A 26,010-nucleotide genomic window follows, 5' to 3' on the forward strand; every position below is an offset into this window, starting at 1 on the left:
AGGAATCTCAGTGTGCCTCACAAGCAAGAGCAAGCTGGGTTATTGCAGGCACCTGGCAGATGATGTGTATTGAAGAGTCTGCTGCGACAATGGTTTAGGGCAGATGCTGTGTGCTGAGGTGTGGGAATTGAAGCCAGGCATTCTCCCCAAGTACAATAGGGCAATAAAGTATCGTACTGAAACTCAAACAGTAGTAATATGAAGAGACATCTGTGAAAGTTAAGCATTATTAGAGTAAAAGCTGTGTGTTACATTCATATACATCGCCCCACTATATAATCTAAATATTTCTGCACAGACATTACTTGCAATACAGTTAAGCCATCAATAACAACGGTACAGCGATTTACAACTCTGGTTTAAAGAGCTACACATAGCGCTACACGTGTTAATACTGAAATGATTTTTGACAAAGTTCTGAACCAGGCGGTCGTTTCTCTTTAAGTCCCGTGTAAACACTGTCAAAATCTTATTAAAGGGGTAACCACAAGCTATATGATACAAAACAAACAAACAATAATGACCGCAACATGTAGAATTTGTGGATTGCAGCTGAGTATTTTGAAAAACGTAGCGTCGAGAATTTCTCTCTAGGAAACATTTAAAATGTTTAGGCAGTATACTAGAGTGCGGTGATAACCCGTAACTCTCGAAAAATATGGCTTCTTCTTGATATAACATGAAGAGCACCCAATGACGGCCCGGCTGTCTGGAACTATCAGTGTTCACGATAAAGGCTCTGGGCCGCTGTTTCACCAGCCGTCGCGGTAGTTCATCGCTGGGAAGCACGCCCCCAAATATTTTAGTGCTGGGACAGTCCGAATTCACAAATTCTGTAATTTGTATAGTATTCATGTTCAACAGCAGTTTGTAGAGATCTAGTTATAGTCATATAACACTTCTCGACGGTGGGTGATCTCTAGAACAGAAGAAGTCACGGCGTATACCAACATATTTATCGTGTGAGTGGTAGCAATTGAAAAACGTATTTCAGCCCGTAGGTTCCCCGTCTTTATGAGTGATAGATGGCCCCCGGCCTCCTGGTCCGGAGTCAGATCGAACGCGAAAAACGTATAGCCGTTTAAATATTCTTCCCGGTCGATAGCCAAGCCCGTATCTGAACCTCGCTTCCCTGAAACCTGAAGAAGGGCAAAATACTCTCTCACGGCGGATTGTCCCTCAAAATTCGGTGAAAAAGATTTTGCGGGTATTTGTTGACCGTCCAGATATAGGGCAATTTGGTTTATATCCTGATGGTGGAAGCAGAACAGATTTCTCTGGTAGTGGCCGCTAAATGCGTCGTTATCCACGAATGCGAGTATAACGGCTTTTGGTATTTGACCCAAAAACAAATTTTCGTGACTAGAATTTCTTGTTCCCGCTGGTATGCTGTATGCCTTCATACACACCCTATCGAGAGCGTATATGGCCGTGGTGTTCAGAAGCGCCTGTGCGTGACCTATTCGCACAGCGGGAGAAGCGAGAACTCTTTTCACATATAGGGACGCCGACAGGATCTGAACCTTAAAGGCTTCTTGCTCAGCGGACATAAGGCAGAAGGAATCCTTATTCCTCGAGAGCTTGATTTTCAGATCAAGGCCGTTCAGTATGAGTTTCGGTTGATTAAACACATCTCCGAAGAGGGGTCCGAGCAATTCTATAGGCCGCGAGAGCGCTGTGGCCCGTGCTCTTTTCACGAATCCCAAGTTCTCACCATCGAGAGTTCTGTCCTGGTGGTGTCCGGCCATGTCCTTATAGAACAGGCCTGCGGTCATCTGCGAATTTAGAGTTTGCGGGCTGTAATTGAGAAGCGTTTCAATGTAAGCGCGGTAAGCATACAGGTTGTCCAACTGCGAAATAAGACGATCCCCCAGAGTGACATCGGCTTGATTGAAGAGCGCGGCGATAGGGTAGTTAATAAACGCCATGCGTGAACCGGCGGGTATGGCCACGTTATCGTTCATCACAATGCAACAGCTCAGATAGAGGAAAGTGTTATTTAAATCGTAATAAAAATCACCGCTACCAGAGATAAAAAATTCCAGTGGCGCGTTATCGGTCAGGGCAGCTATAGGTCTCACTTCCACTAATAAAGACCTCTCTATGCACGTTTGCGTCGGCGGAATTTCAAAAATATCCAACTCAGACTTTGTGCATTCCGTAGAGGCCGCGTGTATGAAAGCCATTTTGGTAGTTTAGAATATGTCCTTCTTGGAGCGTCTTTTCACGTTCTGGCGGGTCCTTGGTATGCGCCGTCTACTCTTATGCGGTGGTCCGGGCTTCATGAGCCGGGGAGGGAACACGTGCTCTTTGTTTCTTTTTCGCTTGCACCTATATCTTGTAACGTACGCCAATCCGGAGCCTTCCTGACGCTCAGGGGTTTGATTGAGTCTATCCATAGCCGCCGTTGATAGGTTCAAGACCGCATCTCTGGCTATATTTTTCACAGCCGCTTTTACGTGAGGTTTCACCAAGTCAAATCCTTTTCTGAACAGGGGTACCACGCATCTAAACAGACTCCTAAACATGCCACCAAGACCCGATCCGTACATATATTCAGAGCCTCGGAAACCCTCCAGCCCTGCCCCGGCCTGATCGAGGTAATAACGGGTGTATACGGCAGCATCTCCGTAAACTCTATGATCCATCATTTCGGTTGCGATACAACCGCTCGCGGTCTAAACTGCAAACGTACTATGGTTTTCCCGTACCTGAATTTAACGGGTTTTGCTTGATCCGACAATATCGCTATCGTGATGCAATCAAAGTGCTGTTTGCAGAGGGGCACGTAGTCGGGGCGCGTATAACGGTGCGTGACAATCTCGTTGTTTTTACCGGATATTTCAACGGTTCTCAGAAGCTGCACATAGCTGTCGCCGACGAGCTGGTGTTGTATTATATCCGTGTACACAAACAGCGTGTAAAAGCCGCTATTTATATCAGTGTATCCCTTCTTACCCGGCATGATAGCCGCAGGGGTCGAGTTCTCTTAATACTTGGGAATGCCTAAAATTTCGGACAAGCGATCACCCGGAGCGAATTTAACAGTTGTCGTTTCACTACCCGTGACGACTCTCCTTACACCGTCGTAATGCAGTTTAAAGGACTCATCAGCGAGTTTCGAGCCTGAAATTTGCACATTGATGCTTCTTATGACCTCCCTGTTGTTGGAATAATATCCGAGCTTCACGTAATGTTCTTTAAATTCACCGCCCCGTTTAGCGATGTAAAAGTTTCCCTCAAACGGTTCGATGGTGTCCCACGTGTGGGGGTATTGAATCTCACTGAGGGCAACCTCGTACGGTCCGTGCAGATTAACAGATTTTGCCAATTTTGTTGTGTAATTCGAAATCGTGTTTTCGGGGTACATCTCGCTAGAGGCATTACACGGTAACGTGATATAAAATTCGCCAGCCTCCATACCATTACACGTCAGACAGCTGGTTTGCAGAGACCCAACTGTTAAAGGTTTTGGGGTATCCCAACCAAGAGACAAAATAGTGAGTTGTTTTTTCGCTTCCTTGTTTTTTCAAGATTTTTTTCGATTCTATAGACCCAGTCTACGTCTTTAGGCACCCGCTGCAGTTCCTCATCATAAAAAGTACCTTCTATCGTATCACCCGCTAGGTCTTTTAAAGTATAGAGAGGCCTCCAGAATTTCGTATTAACCGTGTCGATGACGAAAATTTGACGTGTATAGCTCTGCTCGTAGCCTTTAGCAAACGTTCCTTTACACTGCGAAATTCTGACGTGATCGCCAAGATTTAACAGCGGTTTGCCGCGTTTAAAGGATTCGTTATAAACTCGTCGCCACACATCCAGCGAGTTGTGTTTAGTGACTTCAAATGGAGCGCATCCGATGATAGGCTTGATTATAACTATTCACCAGTTCGGGTAAGGCGTTGATGTATCGGTAAGTATTGCGTTTTGTAAGAAAACACCACATACGTTCTTTCAGAGTCCTGTTAAATCGTTCAATCACGGCGGCCTTTACGCTATTCGTGGTGAAGAAATGTTGTATTTTATATCGTTTACAAAGTCTCTTTACGACCGTATTCATAAATTCGCGGCCACGATCCGTTTGTAATTTCAGCGGAGCGCGACGATCGGATTTAAAAATCTCTTCAAAAGCGCATGCTATTCCGGAGGCTGTTTTATCCCAAAGTCCTACGCACCATGCGTATTTCGATAATATATCGATAACAGTCAAAATATATTTCATACCGTCGTTGGAATCTGAATAAGCTGGTAAACAAACTAAATCCGCCTGCCATTGCGAATCCACAGCGCTGACGATTACGCGATTTCGAGCCGGTTTATGTGACGAATAGGGTTCTTGACCGCTTAACCATGCTGTTACCTCTTTCTTTTTCAAGCAGTATTTTTTACAGCTCTGTATAACGGATCAACACCGCCATAAGAGCTAGGGTGTACTGGATTATAATAAAGCTCTTCTAATATTCGCATATTTCTTGACGATAGAGCCATAGTATTCTATGATTGTGCTATACACGTGAAAGTGTATGCTCCATAGGGACACCTTGTGTCTGAATAGCTAACTGCGCTTTCATTGTTAAACAGTGTATTTGATTTTGAGGTTATAAAACTTCACATAGGTTGATTTTGAGGCTATAAAACTTCCCATAGGTTGACAATTACCAGGGCCCGCCCCCGAAACTAGGTTAAATGAGAATATCTCACTCGGATCCCACACACACGCTCATACAGGACCCGGCGAAGAACTGTAATCTCACACAGCATCCCCAAGGATACTCTACATTTTCAGAGTAAGTATCTCACTCACATGCAGGGTAGTAGCATGGGGCATATTCAAATATTCAACCGACGGCATATACTTGTGCTATTTAATGGTTTACTCATACGGCTGTTTTTGTTATTTATATATATATATATATATATATATATGTATATATACACACACACACACTTTTTACAACTTTTGTATATTTTCCCGTACATTTTTCCCTCTTCACCGATGTTCAGACCAGCGGTCTGTTTTTTACTTTGTATGACGTGACTAATTGTGAATGTGTTATTTAACCCGTGTTTTTATGCACAGATGTCGCAATCCAGCAATGCTTGGGGGTCAAGTTTGGAGGATATAATAACTGAATCGGAGCTCGGTAAGATATATAGATATATATATATATATATATATATTACGCGTGTATTTAAGGTTTCTGTATTACACATAGCGTATACTATATCACTGCATTTCCCCGCAGATTATATACATGATAAAATGTCTGAATCTGCTACGTCGGCCGAACCGCTGACTTTCTACAGCGAGTGGCCCGATATTAGGGAATATGCAAATAACGGATCTTGCGCTGTGTTTTCGGGAGATGAGGGGTGTATACCTCCGAGCGGCGTTGTGGCGGATGACCAGAACCCCGCAGAAACTGTAAATCCATACGATGATATGTTCAGTAAGTTATTTTTTACTACGTAAGTTATGAACTCTACGTAAGTTAGGAACCCTTTCAACGTTTCCACCACCTAGCGGATATTTTGTTTACTGCACAGAATGTTGTATTTGAAATACAGAGCCATCTAGCGAGTGGTTTTCTGTCGCGAGTTAACGGGGTGTAGCTGAAATACATAACCCCTGTTGTGGGTATTTTGTTTAATATATACAGGCATTGTGTTTTCGAGACGCGTAGTTAGTGCGGAATAATAGCGAGTCCGTATGTTTTACAGATCCCACAGAACCGGCAGTTTTTGTTACCGAAGACGCTGTAGAAGAAGTTACAAGCGCCGACGGAGGGCTTGAAATCAGGCCTGAGCAGGCACGGCGCCCCTCTTTGCTGACCTGTGAGTATCATTTTATTTCTTCTGCCTGTTTAAATACTTATTTGTTCAATAAGTTTTAACTGTATAAATCCTTTGCACTTCATAATTTAATGGAATTCTTTTGATCATAAAAGGGGCTCCGAAGAAGAAACCTCGGCGAGTACCGCTAACTGCCATCAATCAAGATACGTGTGACGCTTCGGGGGTTTTGGCAGCGTCCGAGAGTGGACCCTCTGGGTCGCGGAACTGAGGCCCCCGGGGCGAGCACTCCAGGTGGAACCGACCTCTATACAGGGACCGTTTGGGGCAGGCCTGTGGGGGATCAGACACCGCGACAGCTGAAACCAAGAGGGGCGGCTCAAAGGACCGAAGTGACCACAGGCAGGACTGAGAGACCGCACCGAGACCAAGGTGCGAGACGAGGAGACGTACACAGCAACAGTAACCGAGAAGATAGGGGAGACAGGAGGACCACAGGCTAGGAAACTGGACAGGAAGGGAACCAGACGCAGGGAGTGGGTCAGAACTGATGACTAGGAGACACAGACCAGCAGGGCGGAGGGCGGACAGGGCAACCAGGAGAGGGAGAGACGAAAAGACTAGGAAGAGTATAGGACAGGAGGAAAACCTATAGAAACCCTATAGGCGGCCAAATCATTGTATGGACTTCACACAATAACCAGGCGTCATCCCCTTATGGGAGACGCCTGATGTATCCCCTGCTGGCAGGAGATTGGCTAGCCGCTAATTGGCCGCCACCCACCGCAGGGTTAACCATCAGGACGGGCGCTCCCGCGCCCTAGTGTGCATGTGAAGGCAGGGAGCTGCCCGGCGGCCAGGAAGAGGAGAAGCACTTGAACAGGAGGAAGGAGGGAGCGCGCGTGCCGCCGGGTGAGTGAGAGCTGCGGAGGGAGCCGGTGCCCGTGGGATGGCGGCGGCCACGGCCGTCGTTGTCACAGTACTCCCCTCCTTACATCTCCCCCTTCTGAAGTCGGCAAAAAACTTTTTCAGAATTTGTGGGGCATTTATATTCTCCCGAGGCTCCCAGGACCTCTCCTCGGGACCAAATCCCTTCCAATCGATAAGAAAGAGGGTCCTTCCTCTGACCTTTATCATGGCCAAAATGTCCTTAACTTCAAAGATGTTATCATTCCCAATTTGCTGAGGGGACGAGATAGGAGCAGGACAGAACCGGTTAAGGATGACAGGTTTAAGGAGCGAGACATGGAAGGCGTTAGGAACTCGGAGTGAAGCCGGCAATCTCAATTTGTAAGCAGCGTTGTTAATGCGTCCAAGTACCTCAAAAGGTCCAATATAACGGGGACTCAACTTGTATGAGGGAACTTTTAGACGGATGTGTTTAGTCGAAAGCCAGACTTTGTCACCAGGATGGTATGGTGGAAGATCCCTTCGTCTTTTGTCCGTATGTTTTTTCATCCGGGTACTGGACTTCACGAGGGCTTCTTTGGTCTCCTTCCAAATTTACGTGAAGTCAGCGGCGAGAGCATCTGCCGCGGGCACGCCCGAAGACGTGGAGATGGGCAGCGGGATGCCAGGGTTTTGGCCTGAGACCACAAAAAATGGTGATTTGGAGGAGGACTCATTAGGATGATTATTGTGGTCAAATTCCGCCCAAGGGAGGAGCGAGGCCCAGTTGTCCTGGTGGGCGTTGGAAAAGTGGCGCAGGAAGGTCGTCAGAACTTGATTGACTCATTCCACTTGCCCGTTGGTCTGTGGGTGGTAGGCGGAGGAGAAATCCAAAGACGTACCCATGTGCCGACAGAGAGCTCTCCAGAATCGGGAGGTAAATTGAACTCCCCGATCAGACACGATCCGTTGAGGGAGTCCATGCAGTTTGAAGATCTGATGGATAAAGATTTCGGCCAACTTAGGAGCCGAAGGCAAGCCGGGTAATGGGATGAAATGGGCCATTGTGGAGAAGCGATCTATTACCACAAGGATAGTAGTGCACCCAGAAGAGGAAGGCAAGTCTGTCACAAAATCCATGGCAATTTGCTGCCAGGGGGCCTCTGGAACAGGTAGCGGATGAAGGAGGCCGGAGGGCAGATCCCTAGGTACCTTGTTCTGTGCACAGGCAGTACAGGATGCTACAAAATCCAACACGTCCTGGCGAAGAGAGGGCCACCAATAGTATCGGGAGAGAAGCAAGCGGGTCTTCTTGGTCCCGACGTGTCCTGCGATTTTGGACGAGTGCCCCCAGCGTAGCACCTCCAGTCTTTTGCCCTGTGGAACGAAGGTCCTGCCTGGCGGAAGGGTAGAGAGGCTCACGGGAGCCACGGTAATAACTTTCGCAGGCTTGATGATATAAGATGGAACCTCCTCCGTTTCTGGTGTCTGCAATGACCTAGAGAGCGCATCCGCCTTGGCGTTCTTGTTCCTGGGTCAAAAATGGAGCTTAAAATCAAAGTGCGAGAAGTATAGGGACCACCGGGCTTGCCGGGCGTTGAGTCTTTGGGCAGGCTGAAGATAGGCTAAGTTTTTGTGGTCCATGAATATAGTAAAGGGGTGAACTGCCCCCTCAAGCAGGTACCGCCATTCCTCCAGAGCCATCTTTATAGCGAGCAACTCCCGGTCTCCAATAGAGTAGTTGCATTCGGCAGAGGAAAAGGATTTTGAAAAAAACCCACAGGGTACCAGATGTCCGGATGAGGCTCGCTGGGAAAGTACTACCCCAGCCCCTGTGGAGGAGGCATCGACCTCAAGAATGAAGGGCCTACTGGCTACAGGGCGATGTAAGATTGGTGCTGAAGCAAAGCAGCGCTTCAGGGCAAGAAAGGCCTCTTCAGCCTCGGGAGGCCAGGTGTTTGATTTGGTTCCTTTTCGGGTCAAGAGCGTGAGGGGCTTAGTCACCGAGGAGAAATGAGGAACGAACTGTCGGTAATAATTCGCAAATCCGAGGAAGCGCTGAATGGCCTTCAAGCCGGCAGGACGAGGCCACTTGAGGACAGCAGAGAGTTTCTCGGGATCCATCTTCAGCCCAGAATCCGTGATGATGTAATATTTTGCATAGAGCCGGTTCTCCCAAAGACGTTGCAGGACCAGGCGAATGCTTCTTCTATGCGAGGAAAGATCGGGTGAAAAGACGAGAATGTCATCTAAGTATACCACCACGCAGGAGTATAATAAATCCCGAAAAACCTCGTTGACGAATTCCTGGAACACTGCTGGGGCGTTGCAGAGTCCGAACAGCATGACCAAATATTCATAATGGCCATCCCGAGTATTGAAAGCCGTCTTCCACTCGTCCCCAGCGCGGATTCGGATCAAATTATAGGCTCCTCGTAGGTCCAGTTTGGTAAAAACCCGGGCCCCTCTCAGCCGGTCGAAGAGCTCAGGGATCAGCGGAAGAGGATACCAATTTTTAACGGTAATATTATTCAGGCCTCGATAGTCAATGCATGGCCTGAGGGATCCGTCTTTCTTCCGAACAAAGAAAAAACCCGCGCCTGCAGGAGATGAAGATTTCCGAATAAAACCCTTGGCCAAGTTGTCGTGTATATACTCTGACATGGCCGAGGTTTCTGCTGGAGACAAAGGGTACGTTCTCCCCCTGGGGGGGTGGCTCCCGGAATCAACTCGATGGGACAGTCAAAGAACCGGTGTGGTGGCAAAGACTCCGCCTCCCTCTTACTGAAGACGTCGGCATACGCGTGATATGGTGCCGGGAGTCCCGGAAGATCGGCTGGTTCCTTTGGCAGATGAGAACGGGCCACTGACAACAGACAGCGTTCCTGGCAATTATGGCCCCAGCGCAAAATCTCCCCAGAGCGCCAATCCAGGGCAGGTTCATGCAATCTGAGCCAGGGTAATCCAAGGAGGACAGCGTGGGACAAATTGGGCAGCACGTAGAAAGCTATCTTCTCCAGATGAAGAGCTCCCACTTGAAACTCAACTTCGGCAGTAACCATGGTGATGAGCTCAGGAAGTGGTCTGCCATCCACAGACGCAATCACATGTGGGTTCTCCAAGGAAACCACAGGAATCTGGAACTTGTTAACCTCCTCTAGCCGAATGAATGAAATTGTCAGCCGCACCTGAGTCCACATACGCCTCCACAGATCTACGCTCCTGACCTAGAAGAATTAAAGCCAAAATGGTAAGGGGCAGAGAGGAATTAGAGTCACCTAGGGAAGCCTCTCTTACCTGGCCTAGGTGGAGGCGTTTCCCGGTCTCACAGGACAGGTGCGCAAAAAATGATTGGCAGCGCCGCAATACAGACAAAGGCCCTCCGTCATTCTCTCCCTGCGCTTTTGTCCAGACAACCTAACACGGTCTATTTGCATGGGCTCAGAGGCAGAGCTGGCAGAGGGTACGGAGGAACGTGGAATGGGGGCTTGATAGAGCCTAAAGGGTCTCCTCTCTCTGGCGGCCTCCCGAGAACGTTCGAGAAACCAGAGATCTATACGAGTGGCCAGGGATATGAGATCTTCCAGGGTGGTAGGCGTATCCCGTCCGGCAAGCTCGTCTTTTATCTTGCCAGAAAGACCCCTCCAAAAGGCTCCCACCAGGGCCTCATTATTCCACCCAAGCTCCGAAGACAGTGTCCGGAAGCGGATGGCGTACTGCCCCACGGTGAGCGAACCCTGACAGAGGTTAAACAGAGCCTCCGTAGTAGAAGCCAAGCGCCCGGGCTCGTCAAATACCTTGCGAAACATGTCAAGGAAACTCTGAATACTAGCGACCACAGGATCATCCCTCTCCCACAAAGGATTCACCCAGGCCAAAGCCTCTCCCTTAAGGTGGGACATGATGAACGCCACCTTGGCACGGTCGGAGGGGTATTGCTGGGGTAACAGCTCAAAGTGCAGTCTGCACTGATTCAAGAAGCCCCGGCATAGCTTTGGATCTCCGCTATACCTGGGGGGCTTTCCCAGGCGAGGTGGCGGTTGAGATGCCGGATCCCGGGGTTGGACAGAGGCTGCCGCCGAGGACTGTAGAGAAAGTAAACGGTCATCGACGGACGCCATGTAATTTAGGATGTGGGACTGGGCGTTGCGCTGCTGTGGGAGCGTGCCCTGGATCGGTGGTTTGAAGGGCGGCTAGCCGGGTGTCCATGGACTTCATAAAGGACATTATCCGGGTTTGGTTCTCCCACAGGAATAGTAACTCTTTTTGCGTAGCGGCCGCGGCTCCAGCGGGGTCCATGTCCTGGTTATACTGTGATGCTTCGGGGGTTTCGGCAGCGTCAGAGAGTGGACCCTCTGGGTCGCGGAACTGAGGCCCCCGGGGCGAGCGCTCCAGGTGGAACCGACCCCTATTCAGGGACCGTTTGGGGCAGGCCCATGGGGGATCAGACACCGCGACAGCTGAAACCAAGAGGGGCGGCTCAAAGGACCGAAGTGACCACAGGCAGGACTGAGAGACCGCACCAAGACCAAGGTGCGAGACGAGGAGACGTACACAGCAACAGTAACCGAGAAGATAGGGGAGACAGGAGGACCACAGGCTAGGAAACTGGACAGGAAGGGAACCAGACGCAGGGAGTGGGTCAGAACTGATGACTAGGAGACACAGACCAGCAGGGCGGAGGGCGGACAGGGCAACCAGGAGAGGGAGAGACGAAAAGACTAGGAAGAGTATAGGACAGGAGGAAAACCTATAGAAACCCTATAGGCGGCCAAACCAATGTATGGACTTCACACAATAAACAGGCGTCATCCCCTTATGGGAGACGCCTGATATATCCCCTGCTGGCAGGAGATTGGCTAGCCGCTAATTGGCCGCCACCCACCGCAGGGTTAACCATCAGGACAGGCGCGCGCCCGTGCCCTAGTGTGCACGTGAAGGCGGGGAGCTGCCCGGCGGCCAGGAAGAGGAGAAGCACGTGAGCAGGAGGAAGGAGGGAGCGCGCGCGTCGCCGGGTGAGTGAGAGCTGCGGAGGGAGCCGGAGATCCGGAGCCGGAAATCCGGAGCCCGCGTTATGGAGGCATGGAATGTATATTCATTTCTTCGGATGAGGAGTCTGAGACCCCACACGTGTTCGACTCCTTGGAATTCCCCTACAGGAAATGCCGTTAATGCGCCGCTGGGTAGCGGCCCGTGGATTACAAATAATGCGTCGCCGGCTAGCGACAAACTTGTGGAGTGTGAAAATTCATCTGGAGGAAATTTGGTAAATGAAAATGTATCTGCCGTGGTTAGCAACCCGTGGATTACAAATAATTCCTCGCCTGCTAGCGAGCCGTGGATTACAAATATTGCTCGCTGGCTAGTGGAAATCTTGTGGTGTGTGAAAATCCATCTGGAGGAAATTTGGTAAATAAAAATGCATCTGCCGTGGTTAGCGACCCGTGGATTACAAATAATTCCTCGCCTGCTAGTGAGCCGTGGATTACAAATATTGCCTCACCGGCTAGTGGCAATCTTGTGGTGTGTGAAAATCCGTCTGGAGGAAATTTGGTAAATAAAAATGTATCTGCCGTGGTTAGCGACCCGTGGATTACAAATAATTCCTCGCCTGCTAGCGAGCCGTGGATTACAAATAATGTGGAGTGTGAAAGCCCATCTGTCATTGTTGTAAAACCGACCACCATTACAAAGAACGATGCCGGCGCTTCATTGCGGAATATAACGGCTATGATAGTTAATGGTGGAATTACAGTTGCAACGCGGTCTGATGCCGCGGATGTGGTTAATACGGATGATGCTTTGCCTGATGCCCACGTTATTTCATGGGATTCTTCTATGGGACCTGGTGAGGATGTTGTGGACACGCCGCGAGCCGGTAAGCATGCGATAAATACGCGCATTGTTCGCAGGTGTGATACTATCATTGAAGTTGATGACAATGATGATGATGTTCGGTCTAGCGGTGATGAGGTTGTTGTTATTTCCCATGATGCTGTTGCCCATGATGCTGCATGTAACCACAAACAGCGAGACAATCTCCTTAGTCATAATGCAAAAAAGCGCGTACAAAAACAGAATTCATATACTAAGATAACTGTTAAAAAGAGCCGGATGGAGGGTAGTGAAAATGTAGACCCCCGTTCAACACGCTCCAATATGGCATTGAAAAAAAGAACTGTGAAAATAGACACAGAAAGCGAACCTCTTGCGTGTTGGCCGGACACTACTCTCTCTGAAATAGGGTTAATGATGTCCCGCTCAATCTCGATGGTCAGAGGGTATAATCGAATAAATTATTTTACGAGCCGCTGTAAAAGCCTGATAGAATCCGCACCAGACAGACAAAGTATAAAAGCCATAAGCGCTCTAAACGATGAATATTTGCGTGCTTGTGACACTATCGATAGTTTCTTAGAGCGCACAAATCCCCATAGTTCATGACTAACTATGACAGGCGGCGAATTGAATTTAACGAATAAAGCCACTTCAAAAAAGCGTAGCCTGTTGTGAGTTCATTTTTCCCTTCACCAGTGAGGTCTCATGAACTCCCTCTTCTGCCGAAGGAAGGTAGTGAGACTGATTACCAAACAGCTGAGCAGGTAGATGATGACTGGGTCACAGGAACTGATGACTGGATATAAGGCAGCCGACACCCTGCTGCCTTGCCAGTGATATTCCTGCTGGATTCTTGGAGAGAGACCAGTCTGATTTCTGCTTCTCAAAGCTAAGTTTTGCTCTGCCTTTTGTACACTTTAGTTCTGGTTTTGTTTGCCTTGTTTTTTGGAGTTCAGCTATCCCTGGCCAGGGGTGAGCTGAATTCCATTTTTGCCTCTGATCTGTTGATCTCTGGCTTTGTCTTCAGAATATACTTGAGTGCTGATATAGTCTTTTTGAAGCCTAGCGACTTCAGGGCCTGTTTTTCCTATCAGTCTGTTGGTTCATTTTTGGATAGGGTTTTTGCGGATTGCAGGCAGCAGCTTTTCTATCCTGTCCTATTTAGTTAGCTTGGACCCCATCATTTGCTCAACCTATCTTTCTATCTGTGTAAGTGTTTTTCATCTTGTTTCACAGTCATTATATGTTGGGGGCTGCCTATTACTTTGGGGTCTGCTCTGGGGCAGTTTTGATTTCCCCTTTCTGTCTTTAGGCTAATTTAGTTCTCCGGCTGTAATCGAGGGGTCTAGGGCACCATAGGAACCCCCCACGGCTACTGCTAGTTGTTGTGGATAGGTTCAGGGGTCTGCAATCCGATAGCTTCCAACTTCTCTGGTTTCCTGGACTTAGCTATTAATTTTGTTTTTTCCTCCTTCGGTGACTCATCCATAACAGAATCACCGGCCATACCGCAGATCCTAGGGTACTCAATAGCAGGAAAGAATTGTAAAAAAAAGAAAAAAAAAAAGGTGTCAGAATTTCTTTGTGTGTATTTTTTCCTCTATATCTGAGGCCGTAGGGGGAATTTTTTTTTCTCTCAATGGAGATGAAGCAATTGTCTGATCGTGTGGAGCAGCTCGCTCCGGAAGTGCGGGGAATTTCCGCCTATCTTACTCATTCACATGCTGCTGAACCAAAGATCCCCACTCCTGATGTGTTTTTTGGGGATCGGTCTAAATTTTTGAATTTCAAGAATAATTGTAAATTATTTTTTGCCTTGAAGCCTAACTTGTCGGGGAGCTCCGCGCAGCGAGTTAAAATTGTCATCTCTTTGCTGTGCGGCGATCCCCAGGATTGGGCGTTTTCTTTGAAACCTGATGATCCTATTCTAAATAATGTTGAAGCATTTTTTCAAGCCTTGGGGTTGTTGTATGATGAACCTAATGCTATTGATCAGGCTGAAAAGGCCCTGTTGGTATTGAGCCAGGGTCGGGATTCTGCAGAGTTGTACTGTCAAAAATTCTGAAAGTGGGCGGTCCTTACTACCTGGAATGATGATGCCTTGGCAGCTCTCTTTCGGAAAGGTTTGTCAGAAAGCGTAAAAGATACTATGGTGGGATTTCCTGTTCCCTCTGGTCTTGACGATTCTATGTCATTAGCCATTCAGGTTGATCGGCGTTTCCCCCCTTAGATGCTGAGGGTTCATCAGGGGCAAAAGAGCACAAGAGGTCTCATCACCCCAGCCGAATGATCAATGCCACACACTGCCCCATCTAAGAGGGGGAAACGCGTCGGGCTGGGCTCGATATCATCTGATGGCTGATAAGTATTTTTCTGAATTTTTATGCTGACAGACTGATGGATGGCAATTTGTATATTGGGTCATTGGGTTACCCCATGAATTAATTTAATGGTGTTCTTTGCCATCCTTGCTTATAAAAGAGACTATTGTGTCTATTGTGTATTTTGAGGACTATTATGTCCTTTGGATATGTTAGATCAGCAAATATATTTTTTTCCTGATGAACTCCTTTTGGATTTGATCTATGCATTGCTGTTATGTGTAAACGTTTTTTCATAGAAAGCTACAGTCTGTCATCTATGCAGCATTTAGCATTTTTTCTATGAGATAAGTTTCTATTTGAGCTGCAACCATAAGCATTTTTTACTACGAGATATTAGGGTGGACATATACCCACCACTCTGTTTTAGAATAGGTGCACTCCTAGAGACAGTATATAGTCTCTCCACCAGGGGTCATTTTTTCGGGAATTCTGTGTGTTTGTGTTTTTTTGTGTATCCTCGTCGTGGATTAGGGATTTTTAGGGTGTTATTAGGGTCATATTAGACCATCCTCTTCACCCTTAGGTGCTGGGTTTTTTTTCGTGGCTAAAAAAGATGGTTCATTAAGGCCTTGTATTGACTATCGTGCCCTCAACAAAATTACTGTTAAATATCAGTATCCATTACCCCTGATTTCTGATCTATTCTCCAGAGTTAAAGGTGCTTGCTGGTTTACCAAGCTTGACCTCAGGGGGCGTATGATCTTATTCGCATTAAGCATGGGGATCAATGGAAGACGGCGTTTAATACTCTGGAGGGACATTTTGAGTACCTGGTGATGCCTTTTGGGCTCACTAATGCCCCTTCTGTCTTCCAATCCTTCATGAACGATATTTTCCAAGACTTTGTGGATAAATTTTTGATTATCTATCTGGATGATATTTTGATCTTTTCCAAGGATTGGGACTCTCATGTGGAACATGTTCCGACTGCGTTCCGGATTTTGAGGGAGAATTCCCTGTATGTCAAGGGATCGAAATGCCTTTTTGGGGTACAGAGGATTTCATTTTTGGGATTCATTTTGTCTCCGTCAACAATTGAAATGGACCCGGTCAAGGTACAGGCCATTTATGATTGGGTTCAGCCCACTTCTTTGAAGGCCCTCCAGAAGTTTTGGAGTTTTGCTAATTTTTATCGGAAATTTATAGCTAATTTTTCTAGTATTGCCAAGCCATTGACTGATTTGACTAAGAAGGGTGCTGATGTGCTGAATTGGTCTCCGGAGGCTGTTTCTTCCTTTCAGGAGCTGAAGCGAAGATTCACTTCTGCTCCGGTTCTGCGGCAACCTGATGTCTCACTCCCATTTCAGGTAGATGTGGACGCCTCTGAGATTGGTGCAGGAGCTGTTTTGTCCCAAAAAGATCCTGTGACATCTAAAATGAATCCCTGTGCTTTCTTTTCCCGAAAGTTCTCCCCATCCGAACGTAACTATGATTTGGGGAATCGGGAACTGTTGGCCATGAAATGGGCATTTGAGGAGTGGAGACATTGGTTGGAGGGAGGTAAACACCAGGTCGTGGTCCTTACTGACCACAAGAATTTGATTTACCTGGAGTCGGCCAAACGCTTGAATCCTAGGCAGGCTAGGTGGGCCTTGTTTTTCACACATTTTGATTTTGTGGTCTCTTTTCTTCCTGGCACTAAGAATGTCAAGACAGACACCCTCTCTAGGAGATTCTTTGCTGATTCTCCTGTTGTGACCAAGCCTGCTACGATCTTAGGCGAAGGGGTAGTTCTTTCTGCCATCTCGCCCGATTTGAGACGTGCTCTGGAAGAGTTCCAGGAGGACAAACCTGAGCATTGTCCCAGTGGAAAGTTGTATGTTCCTGACCAGTGGAGGAAGAGAGTGATATCTGAAGTTCATTGCTCTGCATTGGCTGGTCATCCAGGTATTTTTGGTACTAGAGATCTGGTGAGTCGGTCTTTTTGGTGGCCCGCTTTGTCTCGTGATGTCAGGAATTTTGTGCAGTCCTGTGGGACTTGCTCCCGGTCTAAACCTTGTTCTCGCTCTAGTGGGTTGTTGATGCCTTTGCCAGTGCCCAAGAGGCCATGGAGCCATATTTCAATGGATTTTATCTCTGATATGCCTGTCTCTCAGAGAATGACCGTTATTTGGGTGATTTGTGATAGATTCTCTAAGATGGTCCATCTTGTACCACTCCCTAAGTTGCCATCTTCCTCTGAGTTGGTGCCCTTGTTTTTGCAACAGGTAGTTCGCTTGCACGGGATTCCTGAGAACATTGTGTCTGACAGAGGAGTTTAGTTTGTGTCTAGATTTTGGAGGACTTTGTTCCAAGCTGGGAATTCAGTTGTCCTTCTCCTCTGCGTTTCACCCTCAGACCAATGGGCAGACGGAGAGAACAAACCAGACTTTGGAGTCGTATTTGAGATGTTTTATTTTGGCCGATCAGGATGATTGGGTTTCATTTTTGCCCTTGGCCGAATTTGCTTTAAATAATAGAGCTAGTTCTGCCACTTTGATGTCACCTTTTTTTTGTAACTCTGGGTTTCATCCTCGATTTTCTTCAGGGCAGGTGGAGCCTTCTGCCCGCCCAGGTGTTGACACTGTGGTGGAGAGAATGCACCAGATCTGGGACCAAGTGGTGGATAAGTTGTCTCTCTCCAAGGAAAATGCCCAGCGGTTTTCCAACCGGCATAGGACCATTGGTCCCCAATTTAAGGTGGGTGATATGGTTTGGTTGTCATCAAAAAATATCGCTATGAAGGTGGCTTCTCCTAAGTTTAAGCCTAGATTTATTGGACCTTACAAGATTTTAGAGATTATTAATCCGGTCTCTTTTCGGTTGGCTCTTCCTGTCACGTTTAAGATTCATAATGTGTTCCATAAGTCCTTGTTGAAGACGTTTGTTGAACCAGTAGTTCCTGGGGTGGCACCTCCTGACCCTGTATTGGTTGAAGGTAACATGAAGTATGAGGTAGAGAAGATACTGGATTCCCGTCTGGCTAGACGGAGACTCCAGTATTTGGTTAAGTGGAAGGGTTATGGTCAGGAGGATAATTCCTGGGTCTCTGCCTCTGATATTCATGCCAAAAGATTGGTGCGTGCCTTTCATCGGGCTCACCCTGATCGCCCTGGTGGCATGGATGAGGGTTCGGTGACCGCTCCTCAAGGGGGAGGTACTGTTGTGAGTTCATTTTTCCCTTCACCAGTGAGGTCTGATGAACTCCCTCTTCTGGTGAAGGAAGGTAGTGAGGCTGATTACCAAACAGCTGAGCAGGTAGATGATGACTGGGTCACAGGAACTGATGACTGGATATAAAGCAGCCGACACCCTGCTGCCTTGTCGGTAATTTTCCTGCTGGATTCTTGGAGACCAGTCTGATTTCTGCTTCTCAAAGCTAAGTTTTGCTCTGCCTTTTGTACACTTTAGTTCTGGTTTTGTTTGCCTTGTTTTTTGGAGTTCAGCTATCCCCGGCCGGAGGTGAGCTGAATTCCATTTTTGCCTCTGATCTGTTGATCTCTGGCTCTGTCTTCAGAATATACCTGAGTGCTGATATAGTCTTTTTGAAGCCTAGCGACTTCAGGGCCTGTTTTTCCTATCAGTCTGTTGGTTCATTTTTGGATAGGGTTTTTGCGGATTGCAGGCAGCAGCTTTTCTATCCTGTCCTATTTAGTTAGCTTGGGCCCCATCATTTGCTCAACCTATCTTTCTATCTGCGTTAGTGTTTTTCATCTTGTTTCACAGTCATTATATGTTGGGGGCTGCCTATTGCTTTGGGGTCTGCTCTGGGGCAGTTTTGATTTCCCCTTTCTGTCTTTAGGCTAATTTAGTTCTCCGGCTGTGATCGAGGGGTCTAGGGCACCGTAGGAACCCCCCACGGCTACTGCTAGTTGTTGTGGATAGGTTCAGGGGTCTGCAATCCGATAGCTTCCAACTTCTTTGGTTTTCTGGACTTAGCTATTACTTTTGTTTTTTCCTCCTTCGGTGACTCATCCATAACAGTAGCCGCTCTAAACGCGTAAATAGGTTAAAAAACAAATCAAATTTCTTTACGCGTTCTAAACGATTAATGGCTGCGGTTAAAAAATACTTTGGTGCGAAGTTGTCGCTAGCCGCTCGAAAAATGCGAAGAAGCAGCCCTTCAACGAGTGAGACAGTGCACGAACGCTTTAAAAAAAGCGAGAATATGGCCCACTCGCCTTCGTGCAGTGATAACCCGCCAGAATCCTTTCACTTTAAACACACAGCCGATTGAGCAGGATTCACACTCGGAGACCGCTGCGGTGGAGCACCCACCCTCGCCGCATGGAGAATCACCCTCGCAGCATTTGGATGCCGCTGAGGAGGTGCTGGAGCACCCTGTCTTTTTAGAGCACTTTTTTGGAAGACGTCGCAAACTTAGAAATTTTTCAGCTTTTGAACACGTACAACATTTTAGGTTTGTGAATCTTCATTTGTTGCGCTCTTTGGGGTGGAAGCGATCCACGACGCTATTCAGAGGGAATTGGACCGAATCCTCGGGAGCGTCGAGTCCGGTGATTTGGTACAATTGCGCTTGGAGGGGGATGGTGGTTTTAACACTGTGTACTCGACTAAGCAGCCCAGAGAAGGATTCAGCGCCCAGGTTTTCTTGGAGGCTGTAGCAAACGCTCTGCAATCTAACGCCGAGTGTATAGCCAGTGGCTCTTTGAAATTTGTAATTACCGTAGTCTCTAACAGACAGGGCGGTTCCGGAGTTCGCAGACGTTTGAGGTCTATAACTTACTGTCGCATCACTCAGAAGAAGGCGTGTTGGCTGTATAACTTTAAAAATTATGATAATCTGTATTTTGCCACGTCCTTGATAGCGGTCATGTCTGCGGAATCCGTTACCGACGCTGCGGTGCTGACGAGCGCTAGGTCATTGCATGCCACTTTGGGCATGTCCACGGATCCGATGGTGAGTTTTAGCGATATCGAGGCATTTGAGAAACACCTGGATGTTGTTGTTAAGGTTTTGTACCATAGTCGTGGAGACTGGCGTTATTTTCACACCGGTAAAGAGAGTTCGGGTAAAGTTTTTTATCTCCTGCATCACGACATCCATTATTATGGGATAAAAGATGTGAAGGCTTTTATTGGTGCCAGATATTTCTGTAGTAAATGTGGGAGTGTATACCATCATAAAAACAAGCATTCCTGTCAGTATTTCTGTCCGTCCTGTTAGAGAGACGACTGCTCCGATATTGTGGCGGAGCACGGTCGCTGCGGCTGTTGCAGAATCTACTTCCGATCGCACGAGTGCTCGAGATTGCATAGAGCGCTAGCACGTGACGATTCGTCCTTTTGCAAATTGAAATGGTTTCGTGACAAATGTTACCGTTACGTGCAGAGAGGAGAGGACGAACACCAATGCCGTGGATTGCGCTGTAGTACGTGTCACTCATACGTTGACAAGTTTGACGAGCATCAGTGCTACATACACCGCTACCGCGTTGAGGACGAGACTGACGCGTACATTTTTTATGATTTTGAGTGTATGCAGGAGACGGGGAATCATGTGCCTAATTATATTTACGCAACGGATTTAGAGGGCTTCGCTTCTTGGGAGTTTGGGGGTGAGTCGTGCGTTCGTGATTTTGTACGCTATTTTGCCACGCTGGACTTTGAAAAATACACGTTTATCGCTCACAACGCAGGTCGTTATGATGGTTACTTTGTCGTGAGAGAAGTGATTCGTGAGAAACTGCGTGTTCGAATGATCACGCAAGGTGGTAAATTGATGTGCGTAACACTGATTGACCTGGGCATTCGTTTCATCGATTCTTTAAATTTTATTCCCATGAAGCTCAGTAAACTCCCACAAGCCATGAGATTTGAGGGTTCCAAAGGTCATTTCCCGCATTTTTGCAATACGGTCGAGAACCAGAATTATGTCGGTGCGATACCCGATGCGCACCAATACGGAATTGAATTCATGATGCCGGCGGAAAGAAAGGAGTTTATGACCTGGTACGAGTCGCAGAAAAATTGTATTTTTGATTTTAACGCTGAGTTGAAAGCTTACTGTATGCAAGATGTTGAGGTTCTGCGTAAAGCTTGCTATCTGTACAGAGAGCGTGTTATGGAAATGACGACCAAAAAAACTACGACCTATTGCAAACACGCCGAGAAAGAGGTTGTAAAGATCACGCGCATCAACCCATTCCAATTAGTCACGCTGGCTTACGTATGCATGGCCATGTACAGATTTAAATTTCTCCCCAAAAACAATAGCCATCATACCCAGCGACAATTACCACAAAGCCCAAAAACGCTATTCCACCCCCGCCATACAATGGTTAATGTATATAGCGCATTCGGAGAGCATCGAAATACAGCACGCTCTGCGCGGTGGTGAGAAACGGGTGGGTACCTACTTATTAGACGGCTATGCGTGTATCGCAGGTCGGCACACCGCTTTTGAATTTCAGGGGTGTTTTTACCATGGCTGCCCTGTGTGCTACAACGAAAATGACACAAACAAATTGACAAATACGACGTACGGTCAGCTGTATCGCTGTTCTCGAGCTAAAAAGCGCTATCTGCAGGGGATAGGCTTCGACGTATGTGTGGTTTGGGAACACGAGTGGTTGGAAATGGTTACAAAAGAAACAGCTGTTCAATCGCATCTAGCCGCAATGCAATTCCCCGAACCGCTGGACCCCCGTGACGCTCTATACGGTGGCCACACTAATGCCGTCAAACTTTACCACAAACCGGCAGCTGGCGAGACTATACACTATTTTGATTTCACCAGCCTTTACCCCTACGTCAACAAGACAAAACCATATCCCGTAGGGCATCCGAAAATCATTTATGATAATTTCACGTCCCTGAAAAACTACTTCGGCCTGGCAAAAGTGAATCTGAACCTGCCCAGAGATTTGTTTTTTCCAGTCCTGCCCATTAAAATTAACAAAAAACTCGTTTTTCCCCTATGCTACACATGCGCGCTCCATTCGCAGACGTCCGAGTGCCGTCACAGCCAAGATGAGAGGGCCCTGACCAGTACTTGGTGCACTGTCAAACTGGAAGTCGCTCTGGAAAAGGGGTATAGAATCGCGCAGATTTATGAAATCTGGCATTTTCCCGAGGTCCATGACACATTGTTTGCGAGCTACATTAAAACGCATCTTAAACACAGAATCGCGCAGATTTATGAAATATGGCATTTTCCCGAGGTCCATGACACATTGTTTGCAAGCTACATTAAAACGCATCTTAAACACAAACAGGAGGCTAGCAGGTATCCTAGCTGGTGTGTTAGTGACGAAGCGAAAAAAGCGTACGTAGATGCGTATTACGAGAAAGAGGGTGTTAAATTAGATCCCGACAATATAGAGGTCAACCCCTCCCAAAGACAAATCGCCAAACTCTTTTTAAACTCTCTCTGGGGTAAATTCGCGCAGCGCGCCAATTTACCGTGCACGAGCGTGGTAACAGACCCTGATGAATTGTTTGAGTACGCCTTTCTCCCGTACTACGATGTTTCGGAGTTAAACTTTATCGACGACGACACAGCAACCGTTAATTGACGCTACACAAAAGACCATCACTTGATCAATCGAAACACAAATGTTTTTATCACGTGCTTCACCACAGCCTACGCGCGATTAGAGCTGTATGCTCTTTTGGACCGGCTGCAGGAACGCTGCCTCTACCATGATACAGACTCTGTCATTTTCGTGCAACGGCCTGGCGAGTGGATGCCACCCCTTGGGGTATATTTGGGGGAGCTTACCAGCGAAGTACCGCATGGCACGCACATCACAGAACATACGCGTATCGCTTGAGTGATGAAAAGTGTGTTTTGAAAGTTAAGGGTATTACGCTGAATAGCGCTAATTCTCGAGTCGTTAATTATGACAGCCTTAGAGATGGTTCTGGATTACCCTCGCAACTCAGACCCCAAAACTCAAAAAACAATCTGCATAGAACAGAGCGGCATTGTAAGGGTTAAATAACATTGGGTGATTGAAACAAGGCCTCTCCGCAAGACACAAAGATGCGTTTTTACAAAATGACGTCTGTTTGACGATTTTACAACGCTGCCTTTAGGTTATTAAGATGTTTTTCTCACGCTGACAATCCATTATTCCCTGTCACAGGCTCTGCGAAAAGGGAACCTCGCCCCGCTGGCAACACTCGGGTTAATGTGAGATTATGAACACCTCAAGAAGCGCTTGTTTCACACTCCCATGAAACGGTAGCCGAATTCCTGAGACAACCCTAACTCTTTCGTGTTCTACAGCATCATGGACACACGGCTTAAACACCCTCTAAATTGCATATTAGCTGGGCCCTCTAATTCAGGGAAAAGCTATTTTGTAAAACAACTGCTGGAGCGAGCATCGTTATTGACTCACACACCTGAGAACATTGTCTATTTTTACGCATGCTGGCAAAAAATGTACGATGAAATGCTTAATTTGTTTCATAACATCAAATTTGTCGAAGGGCTCTCTGAATCATTTACGTACGATGTCCTGTTCCCGCCTGACAAGGTAAATTTGGCTATTGTTGATGATCTGATGGATAGCGCTTCCAGAAATAGCGAGATAGAAAAAGCATTCACAAAGTACGTGCATCACCGAAACCTGAGTATATTTTATTTAGTGCAGAATGTATTCGTACAGGGTAAAAAGAGTAGAACGATTAGTTTGACCACCAAGTACATGGTTCTTTTTAACAATCCTCGTGATAAATTGCAGATTATGACTCTGGCTAAGAGTCCGGTAACATACGATTCGTCTTACAAGCTTTTGAGGAAGCGACTCGGGTTCCTTTCGGGTATTTGCTCCTCGCTTTAAGAGGTGATACCCCTGAGGAACTACGATTGCGTGCGGGCTTGTTTCCACCAGCTTTACCTGTCGTGTACGTTCAAAAAGAAAAAACACGCCTTAAAAAGTGAGTTTTTTCACGTACCGGGTCTTTCACTCCTTGCGCGACCTGCCGACAAGATGTCTGAGAGAGTGCGTCGCAACTGGGGACTCCTGAAAAAGTTGGTCAAAGCGAGCCCGTCGGACAGAAAGCTTATTTTGAAGAATGCCGGGAAGGATTTGATAATAGCCATAGCAGAAATCGCTCTAAACATATTGAATGGTCGCATACCTCTTAAAGAACGTCAAAAAAACTTTTTGAAAAAATGGCGTTGCTCTATAAGGCGAGTGGGTGATAAGAAAGTATCCATTAAAAGGAAAAGACGCTTGATGAACCAGTCAGAAGGATTTATCGGTCCCTTACTCGCTGTGGCTGTTCCCATCATTACCTCGTTGATAGCGGGACGATGATGGAACACGTCGAGAAAATGTACTTGGTGCCCAAACACGAACTTAACAGACTTACGCAGCAACCCCTCGCTAGCGCTCCTGCGCGCCAGACGACTCTTTCCCGTCTCGACGGCGAAATTGCCGATATTCTGGCACACGCTGATTTAACGGAGGATGTAAAGATTAAACGTTACACAGAGATTCTGCAGAGGCACCTCCATCACGCCAGACAGGAAAGGAAAGAACTCGCTAATTTAATGCTTATCAAACCTTTGGGTCATCAACAAATGGCAAATGCAAACACTGACCGGTCTGAGGACCAGAGTGGTATTCTGGACCTCCTGAATCCTCGGTTCAGGCAAAGCGCATCCGTTTTGTTAAACGTTATGTCGCAAAACAAAGAGACGATGTCATGGAGTGACCGGGGCGAGCTCATCTATAAAGGGGCCCTCATTCCAGGATCTCACGCTCTGGACTTGGTAAAACACGCCACCCAAAGTCATACAACCACCAAGAGGTACGAACCCTCGGGCTGGCATGAGTTTTTACAAGGACTCGCGGCGATAAACTTACCCAGCAGCGTGCTTGGACAACCCTATAATAGAGCGCTTTTAACTGATTTTAACTCGCTTTGTAGTAAATGTATTCACTTTGCTAGTTATTTTGTATATAGAATCTATTTTTAACCCCCCTAGTCTTTTTACTTTAATCTATATATATATGTATTTTCCCGTTTACGCTCCGGATACGTTCAACCCCTACCCAACCGGCAGTGGCAGAATCAGCTGAGCAGACAGGGACAAGAATTGATTCGAGTCGAATGACGCTACTATTGATGCCGCTGTCTATTTTAATGTCTGTGACATTTTCACTGCGTTATGTGTTGTAAATAAGACCCTATGTCCGGGAGCGGTTATTGTAACACTTTTTTATATCAATAAAGCTTTGAAACTTATCCAGCATCACACTTTTTTCCATTTACCGCTGTGTATGGTATAGACGAGTCGGCAGAGCCGAGTGTGTGTGGTTTGGAGTGAAATATGCAGCATTCACATGTGGTTTGGAGTGAAATATGCCGCATTCACATGTGGTTTGGAGTGAAATATACCGCATTCACAGACACCGCCTCATAAGGTCAAAGACAAGGCATTTTATTTTTCGTGATTGTCTCACGAGGTCAAACATTTTATTTTTGTGATTGTCTCACGAAGTCAAACAGGGTTTAATCTGCTTTCACTTTGTCTTTATCTTTCGCTTTGTCTCCATTAACTCTTTCGCTATCACTTTCTCGCACGTGTTTGCTTTCGCTTTCAGTTTGTCGCCACTAACTCTTTCGCTTTCACTTTCTGAGCTATGCCAGGAATGCGCGGTATGTCAGGAATGCGCGGTATGCCAGGAATGCACGGTATGCCAGGAATGCACGGTATGTCAGGAATGTGGGCGGGGCACCTGTCACTTTTCAAAAAAGGGGCGTTGATGAGTGCTGTACACTACTTACTACTGACTGCTGTAGCCTCTCTCAGAAACTCCTCTTTAGTCCTGGCTCTCTATTCAAGCTGCTGTTGTGCCTCAAGTCTTAGATGAGAATAGGGCATTTACAGCCTCCTACTCCTCTGGTATCTGCTGTAGGACCTTTAGTATCCGTACAGCCGTGGAGACCAGGCTCCAGTTCGTGCGCTCTCAAGCTGAGGGAGCTTTCCTTCCTAGCTCAACCTCCAGCTTCCTTCTACCCGTCTGCACACTTCACCCTCCGCAGACTGACTGACCACTCCTTACTCTTGGCCCTCAGAGGGCACCCCTCCCCTTAATCCTGGTTCAGAGTTCCCCCTGCTGGCCTGGAGTGGAACTGCGTTGCA

At 47.1% G+C, this 26,010-nt stretch overlaps 1 protein-coding gene across 1 annotated transcript; it reads right to left on the bottom strand.

Moving 5' to 3' along the window:
* Positions 1-878: 878 nt before the first annotated feature.
* Positions 879-1,928, bottom strand: LOC141060646 (uncharacterized protein F54H12.2-like). The gene has a single exon (XM_073556962.1). The coding sequence runs from the start codon at positions 1,926-1,928 to the stop codon at positions 879-881; it is 1,050 nt and encodes a 349-aa protein (XP_073413063.1).
* Positions 1,929-26,010: the final 24,082 nt, after the last annotated feature.

This window comes from Dendrobates tinctorius, unplaced genomic scaffold (genome assembly GCF_039654945.1).
Source record: "Dendrobates tinctorius isolate UK_male_01 unplaced genomic scaffold, ASM3965494v1 ptg000241l, whole genome shotgun sequence".
Taxonomy (NCBI): Eukaryota; Metazoa; Chordata; class Amphibia; order Anura; family Dendrobatidae; genus Dendrobates; species Dendrobates tinctorius.

Bases quoted from the DNA above. Each gene is read 5' to 3' on its own strand.
- LOC141060646 (XM_073556962.1), bottom strand. From the start codon at position 1,928: ATGGCGTTTATTAACTACCCTATCGCCGCGCTCTTCAATCAAGCCGAT.